At 35.7% G+C, this 13,091-nt stretch overlaps 1 protein-coding gene and 1 pseudogene across 7 annotated transcripts in view; both read right to left on the bottom strand.

Moving 5' to 3' along the window:
• The window catches only part of PRKD3 (protein kinase D3), a 104,076-nt gene that overhangs the window by 8,928 nt on the left and 82,057 nt on the right, over window positions 1–13,091 (bottom strand). For 6 of the 7 annotated variants that reach the window (XM_013996210.3, XM_085019567.1, XM_021087628.2 and 3 more), the window contains exons 12-16: window positions 10,699–10,751; window positions 7,479–7,551; window positions 6,370–6,476; window positions 368–529; window positions 27–125 (exon numbers count right to left, since the gene is read on the bottom strand). In XM_013996210.3, the coding sequence (XP_013851664.1) occupies window positions 27–125; window positions 368–529; window positions 6,370–6,476; window positions 7,479–7,551; window positions 10,699–10,751 (494 nt within the window). Of the gene's footprint in view, window positions 1–26; window positions 126–367; window positions 530–5,401; window positions 5,435–5,526; window positions 5,730–6,369; window positions 6,477–7,478; window positions 7,552–10,698; window positions 10,752–13,091 lie in introns of those variants that run through there. The other variant, XR_014842246.1, reaches the window with a different exon arrangement.
• On the bottom strand, window positions 8,745–9,336 carry LOC102162733 (H/ACA ribonucleoprotein complex subunit 3 pseudogene; annotated as a pseudogene).

Genomic DNA, 13,091 nt, shown 5'->3' with positions numbered 1-13,091 from the left:
TAAAAAGGTGCTGAAGAATGTCTCACCTGGGGAAATGGCTCTGCTGATGCAAGTAGCACATTTTCTGGCTTTAAATCACAGTGCACAATATTCTTAAAATGTAGATTCCTCAAAGCAACAAGTATCTGTTATTGAAGAAAACAGAATTTTTTCAATGCTTAGAAAAATCACAGCTAAACCCTAACTGAGTGCCTTGAATGGGTAAGAATTTGATAAGTCCTCTACACTTCATCCCAATTTAATTAAAAGTGTTAATTCTGTTCTTCAAACTTAACAATTCCCACAATATCCTGAAATGTAAAAGCATTGCTATTTCTTTTAGTTTTTAAATATTCTTTAGTTTAAAAAAAAAAAAAAGTTAAAATACCTGTGTGACCATGAATTTAGTAATTCGTTCTGGAAGTCGACTTTTCTCACTGGATAGAATCATTTCCAACATATCTCCATGCAGCTTTTCCATTACTACAAAAACTCGTTCTGGGGTTTCAAACATACATTCCAGGTTTACAATCCCAGGATGGTGCAAATTCTGAAGAGTTGCAGGATATTTATGTGACCAACATGAGTAAAGTTTTATTATGCAAATATCTAACAATGTGCTTGCAATTAATTGTTTGGAATAATGCCATAGAAAGAAAAAATAGCTTAGAAAAATAAATAAAAGCAAATAAAATAAAAAGGATCACAGATTCTGATTTTCCAAATTCTGTACTGGAGAGTGGAGAGTGGAAGGGAAAGAACGTCTTCCCAGTTCGCGTATACAGCTGCCCTTGTCCATTACTACTTCTTTTCCTTCCTTCTCATCTTTTTACTTTCCTCATACCACTCTAATTTCATGCAGCCCGTGAATAGATACCAACTGCCAATCAAAGTTTAGCCAATTACACAGAGCTTTGGTTCTTTGGAGCTATTTGTGAAGGTCTTTGCTCAATAGATGCTTTTGACTTTAGGCAGTTTGATATTAAGTCTCAATCTCCTATTATACCTTGAGGTGGTCTTCCTGCTTTCAGGCTCTTTACCACCATTACCCCCTTTTCTTAAGTACTATTGGATTAACAGGGTTGGAGAAATACAAAGCTGAATGTGGCACTGTTTCTGCTAATAAAAAAAAGAGCAATGTATCTTACTGGTAAAAGTGAAAACAAAGAACTTCCTCAAAAACAAACTTGAGAAGCCAGCCATACTCAGAAACATTCAATGGTTCTTTATTTCTGGACATAAATCTAAACTCTTCTGCTTAAAATTTAATATCCTCAATAATCTCATTTCATTCTCCCTATTCAATCTTAAATATGCTCTTAAATTATTTGCCCAAGTGATTAAACTTTTTAATCCCTATTAAGAGAAATACATTTCCTCTTACTATAGGTATCTAATTATGCCAAGAGGGCAAACTTTTTTTTTTTGGCCCATGTGAAGTTGAACTTCATCTCTAAAATGTGTTCTGAGTCCACCATCATTTCTCAATTCGCACTCTAATGCCTTAATTTTAACCCACATCACCTCTCTGCTGGACAATGGCAGTAGCTGCCATTACACTCTCTAGGCAGCGGCACTAATCCCATGGTCCTCATTATGTGTATATACATCTTACTCAGTAGCCTAGTAAGTTCTCTGAGAGCACATCTGTGTCTTAGTCACTTTTTAGCTCAATATCTCAACATGTTTGGAAAATGAGGAGATCCTGTTGTGGCACAGCAGAAATGAATCTGACTAGGAACCATGAGGTTGCATGTTCGATCCCTGGCCTCGCTCAGTGGGTTAAGGATCTGGCGTTGCCGTGAGCTGTGGTGTAGGTCGTAGGCGGGGCTCAGATCTGGTGTTGCTGTGGCTGTGGTGCTCTGATCTGACTCCTAGCCTGGGAACCTCCATATGCCACAGGTGCGGCCCTAAAAAGCAAAAAAAAAAAAAAAAAAAAAAAAAGAAAGAAAGAAAGAAAGAAAAAGTTTGGAAAATGAATAGAAAGTGTAGAATATTGTTTACTAATCAGCTTAAATAGTTTAATGGCATGGTGTTCCAAGTAGCAAAATAAACAGTGACACAGGTTTTTTGTTTTTTGTTTTTTAATGGCCACACCTACAGTATAAGGATGCGCCTGGGCCAGGGACTGAATCTGAGCCACAGCTGCAACCTATACCACAGCTGTGGCAATGCCAGATCCTTCCACCCACCGCAGCAGGCTGGGGATTGAGCCGCTGCACTTCAATTCTTAACCTACTGTACCACAGTGGAACTCTAAAAGTGACACAACCTTGAAGTAGATAAATGAAAGTGAAAAAACCCACAGTAGTGGGGTGTGATAATATCAGTCAACAGGAGAAGATCTGTAACATCATCACTTTCACCAACTTAGAGCTGGAAGCATGGCTGGCTGTCCCCTATCCTGTAGTTACCTCTAAGTCTTTTCTCCCCACGGTCATCCCTGAAAACACATGGATGTACATACACAAAAGTATCCTGTGACATAATTCTTTTAACAAGTCCTCCTATATGTCTAAATGTCATATTTCCTCTGGAGTCTCTTTTGGTAAACTATACATTCATAGAGAATTAGTCATTTTCTCTAGGTTTTCAAGTTTAACAGTTGCACAAAATTGTGTCTTAAGATTCCCTTAGTTATTTTTCAGTATTTGAGATCATCTCCCCAAAGTGTTTTTATATTTCCTTATATATATTTTTTTATCAGGGTGGCCACTTATTTTATTGTTATCCCACCTACTACATAACCAGTTTGTGGATTTATCCTATTAAATTTATTAATTTCCATTTTTATCTTTGTTAACTCTTTTTTTGGTTGCACACATGGCATGGGGAAGTTCCTGGGCCATCAAACCCAATCCACAGAAGTGACAATGCTGTATGTATCCTTAACTTGGAACTCCTTCTGTTTGTCTTATGTTGATTATTCATCCTTCAACTTTTTGAGTTGGATTCTTTTTTTTGGTCTTTTTAGGTCCACACCCACAGCATACGGATGTTCCAGGCTAGGGATCGAATCAGAGCTGTAGCACTCACAGCAACATGGGATCTGAACCTCATCTGCAACCTACACCACAGCTCATGGAAGCACTGGATCCTTAACCCACTAAGCAAGGCCAGGGATCAAACCTGTGTCCTCAAGGATACTAGTTGGGTTCGTTAACCACTGAACCATGACGGGAACTCTGAGTTGGATTCTTAATTCATCTATTTTCATTCTTTTTGGAGTAAATATTTTAGGTTATCAAGCTTTCTCTGAGCAATAGACCAAAACTCTGATATACAGTATTTTTAGAATTATACTAAGATACTGATTTCGCTCTATGATTCAAGAATTAAGACTTGGGAATTCCCATCATGGATCAGTGGTAAGAAACCCAACTAGAATCCATGAAGACACAGGTTTGATCCCTGGTCTTGATCAGTGGGTTACAGGCTCCAGAGTTGCCTTGAGCTGCGGTGCAGGTCACAGATGTAGCTTTATTAAAGATCTAAAAATTCTTCAGGGAGTTGCCTGGTGGCTCTGTGGGTTAAGGACCCAGCGTTGTCACTGCTGTGGCTCAGGTCCCTGCTGTGAAACATGTTTAATCTTTGGCTGATCAACTTCCACATGGTGTGATCATGGCCAAAAAATTTTTTCAGGTGGTAGGAGCTTTTGTTTTCCAATTTTATAATTTATTTCTAGCTTTACTGCATTAAGATCAAAGACTACTGTTTATACTGTTTTTTTAAATTAATGAGGTATTTATTTGTTTTCAGAGTACAAAGTTCAACATAAAATAGTTAGCTCTAACTTACACTGTTTGAACCTCATCTGTTCTTACTTAGCTTTGTCTACTTCATCTGTCATGGACTACTAGGGTGCTTATCTGCTATACCCTGTATCGTCTCTATTTTTCCCTTATAAATGTTGATGTCGTCTGGGTTAGTGTCAGCAAAAACAGTTCTTACTGTGGTGCTTCTTCCTGCATGCACCTAGTCCATCTCTACTGTTTTTGGAAAAACTTCTACCTATTTTGTAGGTCTGAACTCTTCTATTTTTACTAAAAATGTATGCTTTTCTGTTTATCTTTTTTTTTTTTTTAATCTTTTGAGTGACTTTCAAGAAGGGAAGGGGAAAATACTGAATTTATGCTACAAAATGTTCAAACTAGAAATTCTCAAGTTTCTGAGAACATTTTCCTATTTACTTAGGGAGCCATGAGAATGCCTCACCTTTTCTCCCACTACTCTACCACTTTCTTCAGGCAACAGCAAAGGAACATTTTACTATATCCCTATGAAATGAAAGTAAAAATCCTCCATTTCTTCCCTGCCCAACAGATGCTTCCCAGATGTGGCCATGTTGACAGGTAGGTATGACTCCTTTTCGATAACATAACCATACACAGAAATATGTGAAGTAGACATCACCTTAATGAGTTACACAAATAAAATCATTCCACACTTGTTTCTTAAAATTTAACAACATGTTACTGATAATTTCTCACATAAATACATTCATTCGATAAATATAAAAAGTATCTGCTATGTGCCTAGTACCATCCTATGTAGGTAGTATGGATTCGTCAGTGAACAAAACTGACAAACACCTCTTGTTTCATGGAGCTTATTAATTCTAGGAAGTTGAGATAGACAATAGGGATAAACGAGTAAATTACCTAGTATGGAGGTAATAAATGCTAAGGAGAAAAGAAAGAGAGTTAGAGTAAGGGAGAGTTAGGGTAAGAAGGGTGGGCTTAATGCTGAATAGAATGCAAAGGCCTCACTGTGGAAATGACATTAGGGTAGAATCTTGAAAGAAATAAGGGAATATGCTGTGCTGATAGTGGAGGAAAGCATTCCAGGCAGAGGGAACAGACAATGCAAAGTCCTTAAGACAGGATCATATCTAACATGCTTGAAGAACAACAAGAAAGTCAGAGTGGCCATCATCGGGAAAAAAAGATTCAATTTATTGAGTGTGGTGTCTGCAATGGAACCTTTTTCAAGAGATTTTGGTTTAGCCTAAGAAGTTAATGGATTTAAGATGAAAATAGTATATTTGGGACATACTACAATTATTTAATTCTATTTCCAGTCAGGTAATATCAATGAAAATAACCAGAGGGATAAGATGATAGTGTTTACACAGTACAGTATCTGGAAATTCCTAAATTTAGTTATGATCCATAGGCAAGTTTCAGTATTTAGTTCAGAATTGTGTTTGTGATCAAAGTGACAAGCAGAAATCAAGCCTTAGGAATATACCCTTAATATTTATTTTTTGCATATTAATTGGACATTGAGGAAGAGTCCAAAATTAGATATTAAAAAAGATCTCTAACAATATATTCAAATTCTAATGCAGAGTCTGAATGCTATTAATATTCTACTTGAAAGGTAGCTTTATAGCAGGCAGCCTTGAAGTGACCACAGGTACCTTGTAGACTATAATCTTTTGATCATTACTCCCCTGAAGAAAAAAAAAAAGTGAAGCAAATGTTATTAACAGTGACCAATAATGTAATAAATGTAAAATTAATGACATATTTATAAATTTCTTACCTTCTTCTCCAAGGAAACGCAAGTTCAACAGGCTGTGTCTTCTTGAACTTCACCCCCAAGCAAATGGGGCTCTGACACCATTAACTATTATATCATCATGATTTCTAAATACTACACAGTGAATTAGTAAACATTTGCATTTTATAAGTTAATTATATGCGGTTCAGAAAAATAAAGCTAAATTTTAATCTTCTAGATGACCCCTAAAAGAGGTAAAAATGGTAGATGAAAATAAAACCACATAGTATTTTATTTTAAGGGATTTAAGTTGTTGCCAATATATATTTTAAAACAAACTTTAATGGACAAAACTATTATAAAATTAAATCTTTAGTGTTTTGAATAAAATAACAAATGCTACTGTTAAAAGGTACACAATTTAAGCAGCCTTCATTTTTATAGTAATTGCTATAACAATTAAGTGCATCATCTGTGAGACCTAGATAGGCACAATGATGAGACAACTGAGGCCTCCTACGGAAATGCACTGGTAGAAATATCAAAGTATTTTGAGCTCGTGGAGTGATGAATTAAGAATGAAATGTGGGCTTTTTTAGTTTAAGATTTTATTTAGGAAAATGTTTTCTAAACAAACTACTACCATAATGGCAGTCCTTGTAACTCTTAGATTACTATAACCTAATTTTACCTTTATAATAAAGACTTAAAGGAGTTATTTCAGATACTCACCAGCCTCTCCTATTGAGCCAAAAGGTCATAAAATGAAAACAAAGAAAACAAAAACCAAATCTTATACTTATAAGCATACTAAAGAGACTTGGATTTATAAATCCATTTATCAAAATTTAAAAGCAATACAAAGCAACTTTTTTTTTTTTTTACCTGTAAAATAGCTACTTCATTACGGAGTTGACTTTCCTGTTTTGTGGGGAATCTCATCTTATCAATTACTTTAATAGCCACATCCCTTCCAGTCTTTCTGTGTTTTCCTGTTTTTAAAAAAATACAAGAGAGAAAGAAGCAGCAAATTGACATCTCACATACAAACAAAAGCTTTGTCAGTAAGTTTTTCACAAAATGAAACCGATAAGCATTTACTCTTGTATTTCTTTTCTTTGGCTCATTTTCTTCTTTCTCCAGTATTCACCTTTAATTTTAAGAAATAAATCATGTTTTTCCTGATACCAGTTGCCTCTACTAAAACTAGTTTCATTATCTGAAATGGCAGGAAACTTGAATGAACTTGTTTACTGAAAAATAATCTACCTTATTAAATAAATGACAGTTAACTATGTGACTTAGTCTTCAGAAATTGTCAAGATAGAAACATTGTACCAGTGAATTAATTTTATTTTAGGTTCATGGGATCAGCAGGGTGATTTAACCACGTATGACAGCAAACCTTGAAGCAGAAAGGCCAACTAGGAGACTATTATAAGTCTCACTAAGGAATGAAAAGAGTTTAACATTACTTTTTTCCCCTTTTTTAAAAGTATAGTTGATTTATAATGTTATGCTAATTTTTGCTATACAGGGCATTACTTTTCTTTTATACCATGCATTATAGCTTATAAAGTACTTTTACATACATTAGGTTTAATTAATATTAACAACCCTGTGAGTTATGCAGTTCAGGTTTTACTGGCTTCATTAAAATGATGAAAATACACAGTGAGGTTAAATGACTTTGCCAATATAAGTCACAGAGCTGGATAAGATTTCAGGTGTTCATTCCTGATATACTATTCATGCCAATAGTAGACAAATGGTGCCATTTGTGTTGGAAAGCCAGTAGGGCATATAAAGTTTTAGGTTTAAATTAATAAATGAATACTCAGTTATAATGAAGAGGACTTATCTAGGTATGCAAGTCAACCTGCAGGAAAAAAACACTTGACAAAACTGTGACAAGATTTAACAGGTGGCAGGTGTTTTTAAATTTCAAATTTTTCCATACTATCTATAATATGCAAATGACTATAGTTGCTTACCTCCATAAACGATACCAAATTGGCCTGAACCAAGCACCTCATCTGCAAAAATCTGGTAAACGGTACTGATGTCCTATTTAGGAAAAAGTAAGCAGTGTTATTACCTCTATAAAACGATGTCAACATTTCTGACTCTTTTCATTCAAATACTTAAATACATTTTAGTTTTTATGATTGAGTGAACTAATTTCATCGTTATTAATGAAATATAGGCTTTTCATGTCCTAAAAAAAAATCCAATTTTAATACTATGACTTTTATATATATATATATATTTTTTTTTTCTTTTTTTGCTGCTCCAAGGCACATGGAGTTCCCTGGCCAGGAATCAGATCTGAGCTGTAGTCACAACCTATTCCACAGGGTGGCAATGCCGGGATCCTTAACCACTGTGCCAGGCCAAGGATTGAATCTGCATCCCAGCGTCCTAGAAACGCCACCAATCCTGTTGTGCCACCTTGGGAACTCTTAACACTGTGACTCAATGTACAACGATAATGTATTCTGTAAGACTTTTGGGGGGGAAAATGCTTCGAATTAAAAAGTGTATTTATTAAATAGAGATCTATTAAGAGTAAATTATAAGAACAAAGTTTTATTTACTTTACTATTAAGGAGATCTGCTATCTTTGATTTGAAGGAAAAACTCAAAGGTTCCTAATGAGATCAGAGTAATTTTGAAAGACTGATGAAAAGTGTATATGTGAGAAAGTCTGTAATTCAAATTCACTCCTCAATCTTCTTCCCTTTTTTTTCTTTCCTTCCTTCTTTTTGTCTTTCTAGGGCTGCACCTGCAGCATATGAAAGTTCCTAGGCTAAGGGTCAAATCACAGCTGCAGCTGCCAACCACAGCCACATGGGATCCTAGCTGCATCTGCCACCTATGCCATAGCTCACGGCAGTGTAGGATGCGTAACCCACTGAGCAAAGCCAGGGATTGAACCTGAATCCTCATGGATACTAATTGGGTTCTAAGCTTGCTGAACCACAGCAGGAACTCCTTTTTTTTTTTTTGGATAATGATTGTTGCTGGAAGGCACGCTCCAATTCTCTCCACAGATCCCAGTCAAGGTCTCTCTTTTGTTTGGGTGTGTACTGCAGTCTCCATGGAGCCACGGGTGACACCTATCTTGTTCAGTGTTACATTCCCAGCCAGTGCCTGTCTCATGGTAATCACTTGATTGAATAAACTGAGTTTCTGAAGCCTCATTCCTTCATTGCTATAGTAGATGTAAAAACATCTAACCCACTGAGTTTTTAAGTGAATTTTTTCCTTTCAAATCATTTTAATAACGTGGCAGTGACTCAAAGTATGAAAAAAAGATTCAAACTTTTTCCCTTTAAAGGGGATGCTAGCATGATTACTTCACAACAAGCATGATCAAAGGCAATGATGAGACCGGATTCTCAAGAGCAAGGGTCGGAGTACGTCTTCAAGGCTCACAGATCGAAGAGCTTGTTTGCACAGTCTCTTGAGCGCTAGCAGGCAGCAGAAGAGGCATACAATTTTAAGAGATTCTCGAAAGGATGGGGCGCAGTTGCTGGGTCATGAGCACCTTGAAGCCTTTCTTGATAGTGATCCGGTGTCAAGAATATTTGTTGTTTGGGGAGAACCGAGCAGGATGGGCCGAGCAAGTCTGTTGTCCCGTGGGGTCAAGCTTCTTTAAGGTATTGACCTGGTCTCCCTGCTCGCTGAGATAATACTGGAGAAACATGATCACGCCGAAGCCAGAAGACCCCTTAAGTGAATTTTTATTTATTTATGCATGCATGCTTTTTTGGGCTGCACCTGTGGCACATGGGAGTTCCCAAGCTAGAGGTCCAATCGAGCTGCAGCTGCTGGCCTATGCCATGGCCACAGCAACGTGGGATCCCGAGTCACATCTCTGACCTATACCACAGCTTGTGGCAACGCCAGATCCTTTAATCCACTGAGCCACAATGGGAACTCCTATTTTTTAAGTGAATTAAATGAGAATATATACAAAGTGTCAAGTCTACTGCCTGGCATACAGAAATCAGTAATTCTACAAATCCCAATTTTTATTTAAATTGGGTAATCTTAAATAAGCTGAATTCCCAGGACTTGGTTTCTCATCTGTAAAAATGAAGTGAGAAAACCTCCTTCTTGCCTCAATAAACTGGTATTTATTCTACCTACCACTAGGACAAGAGAGACACAGATTAAATCTTCTTGAAACCCTCTCCTAATAACACTTCTGGATATCCAATCTTCACTACAATCTTAGAAAACCCAGTGATGTGTACATGTTACAGAGCAATAACATCTGGATGCCTCAAGCTGAAGAGCAAGAGATTTTTATCAGAGAAATTTATATATAGCTAATGAACAATTTTCTGACTTCTTTTTCTAGCTGTTTTTCTTTCTAATGCAGGGATGGCAGGCTATGGCTTATATAAAGGCTAATTCTAGCCTGATGTCTTTTTCTGTACTGCCCCTGAACTAAGACCAGACTTTAAATATTTTAATGGTTGAAAAAGTCAAAATAATATTTGTGAAACATGAACATTACATGAAATTCAAATCTAAGTGTCCACAAATAAAGTTTTATTGCAAAACATTTATGATCATCCCTTTATGTACTGCCTATGGCTTTCTTACTACAATGGCTGAGTTGAATTCATAACTGTATATGGTCTGGTCTGGTGTACAAAGCTAAAAACATTTACTATCTATTCCTTTACAGAAAGTAAGCTGACTCCTACTATAATCCCCTATATGTACCTACATACATCAGCTAAACTTCACTACTCCTTAAAAGTCCTGCATTTCCTGCTTCTCTGTACTTGCATGAAATACTGTTCCCTCACCCTCATCTTCTCAGTACTTGTGTCAAAACTTTTCCATCCTTTTAGGCATATTTCAAGTTTTACCTCCTTTAGGAGGCTCTCTCTCTTGACCAAGCAAAGAAGTAACCTCTCTCTCCTCTTTGAACTAGTCTATTACTTTGTAATGTTACTTGTAATACTCTGTCAGGTATGAAAGAGTTAAATTTTATTTTCATAATTAAAAAAAAAATTGCTTCAGTTTCCTTAAATGAAGATTTCCTCAGGGTAATTATCACTCGCAGAGTCTAGCTTAGAGTCTTTAGGCAAACTGCACAATACTCTGGGCTATAAACTTATTTCTTTAGAAGATTTTCATACTTTATTTTTTTAATTACATAATTTGCATATTTTAGCTGTAATGTTTACTCACCACATTCTCCTGGATCTGACAATTAGATACAGAGATACTGGTAGACAAATCTTCTGTAAAACAGAAGAATGGTGTATGAAAAAAGAATAAAATTATTAGTACACAACTTAATAAAATTAATATTTACTGACATGTAGAATGCTTAGAGTATAATAAATTTTTAAAACTAGATAGCACATAGTTAATGTAATTACATTCACTGAAACAAAATTTATTCACATATGATACTAATCTATCAACAGAAAACCAGTTAAATAAAATGATACATCCATACAAAAGAATACTATCTAAACATTTAAGGATGTAGGGCTATAAGTACTGAGAAAGCTATTTATGACATTAAATTGCAGGGTCATGGCATTTGAATTAAAAACAAAATATGATTACTTCTGGTGAGTGAGAGAGATGGGGCTAAGGAATGATTTTAATCTTTATACACTTCTAGACTGCTTGCATTTAAAAAGAATACATAGAAAGAATGTATGTATTCCAAGCCATCCCCAAATTTGTGGCTCAGCAGTATCGAGCCTGACTAGTATCCTTGAAGAGGTGGGTTTGTTCTCTGGCCTCACTCAGTAGGTTGGGGCTACAGTGTTGCTGTGGATCTGATTTGACCCCTAGCCAGGAAACACCTTTGGCCCTAAAAAGCACATGTGCACACACACACAAAGAAAAAAGAAAAAGGAAAATACTAATAATGGCTTTCTGAAGGGGAGAGACATATGACTGGGAGTGGGGGATGTGTCATATATATATATACACAGAGAGAGAGAGAAAAATTTCATTTTATATTACACAGTTCTATAAAGTTTGTTTGTACTACTCTGATAAGCAAAGAAATAATTAATGAGAAAAAGAAAAATGGGAAATTTGGAAAGCAAGAGACTAGTTATCCAACATAAAAATGTCAGACTTCATTAACAAGGAAGTATAAGCAACTACACAGAAAAAATAAGATGACTGTTGAAAATTCTATTTTAAAATATTGTCGATTTTGAAATATTTTAAATAATCCAAAAATTAAATATTAATGAAACAGACAGAAAAGGCATAGCATCAACAAAATTAATGGGCCTAAAACTCTTCTTCAGTAGTTCCAATTTCCTACTTGAAGTCAATATTTATTTTGTTTCAAACACCTCCACTCTCTCCATCCAGATTTAATACTACTGCTTCTCAAGAGAACTCTGCTCCAGATAGGTTGTTACAATGCAAAAGCATCAGCAACAACACGGTAACAGTATCACTAATGGGTCAGGAACTGCAATAAATGCATTATATGCATTTATTATTATTCCCCTTTTAGATCAGAGAACTGAAGAGGCCCAGATCATGAAGCTAGTAAGTGGAAAAACTGGGCTTTCATTCTCCAGAATTCTCACTCTTAGCCCTTCTGCAATCTGTCTTTAGGAACTCTCAACTTTAGGGAAGAGGTCCATGAATAGACGGGCTTGAGACGGTCCCTAAATCCAATTACATGTAAAATTTGTATGTTATGTGCCTGCATTATTTTCAGTTCTATCTAAAATTTCCTTGAATTTAAAAAGCACTGTGAATATCCATTAGTCACCCTTTAGGAATCAATGTTCAACACCAAACATGTTTATAGTCATTACCATCATCCCTTTGATCACAATTATTTCTTCAACTCCAGTGATACTACCCCTCCACCACCCCCAGCTCTGCCTATCCTAAGCTACTTGAGATACAAAGTCAAGGTCCAAATCAGGTTCTTCTATCTCAAGTCTCTGCTTAGCTTCTTATTCATATCTGAGTTTCTCTAGAAATGCATTACTCATTTTTGCACTCTACTGCCTTATGCTACCATCTAATGCTTAATTATGTATGTATGTCCTATCTTCCTTTATAATCTTGAAAATTCTGTGTTCTTTCATATTGTAGCTCAGAGCCTACACAATGCCAAAAATAGATATACAAAGTAGCACAGGTGAGCTGAAATAAAGTACATTTAGAAACAGGCTGATACTTCTTTCAATTTAAATGTATTTGTCTAATGAACGAATGATGTTTCCCCATAAAGAGCATAATGCCAATGGGGGAAAAGTAACATTTTACTATAGTTTTCTGCTTAAGTGTCCACTTGAACCTTTATAAAATTTAGGTTTTATTTTATAAATTTTGTTGGTGCAAAGAACATGTGTTTCAATAATTTTTTAAATGTTGCTGAATGTTTTAATCAGTTAAAAGAAATACAGCATTTCTGCCTTCGCAGATTTCAAGAGTATGATGTGAAGTGTGACTTTATAGCCTGAAAATCCTACCATGAAGCAAAATATTAATACAGATAATTTATTTAATTCCATGAGAGTTCTTTCATTTAATGCTGACAACCCTATAGAATAGGTACTATTACAAAGATGTAACGTACTTGC

This window comes from Sus scrofa, chromosome 3 (genome assembly GCF_054392235.1).
Source record: "Sus scrofa isolate SSC_HxYL_T2T_F1_AM1 chromosome 3, Sscrofa_HxYL_maternal_Yorkshire_Landrace_v2.0, whole genome shotgun sequence".
Classification (NCBI taxonomy): domain Eukaryota; kingdom Metazoa; phylum Chordata; class Mammalia; order Artiodactyla; family Suidae; genus Sus; species Sus scrofa.
This window is presented reverse-complemented; position numbering and strand designations above follow the sequence as displayed.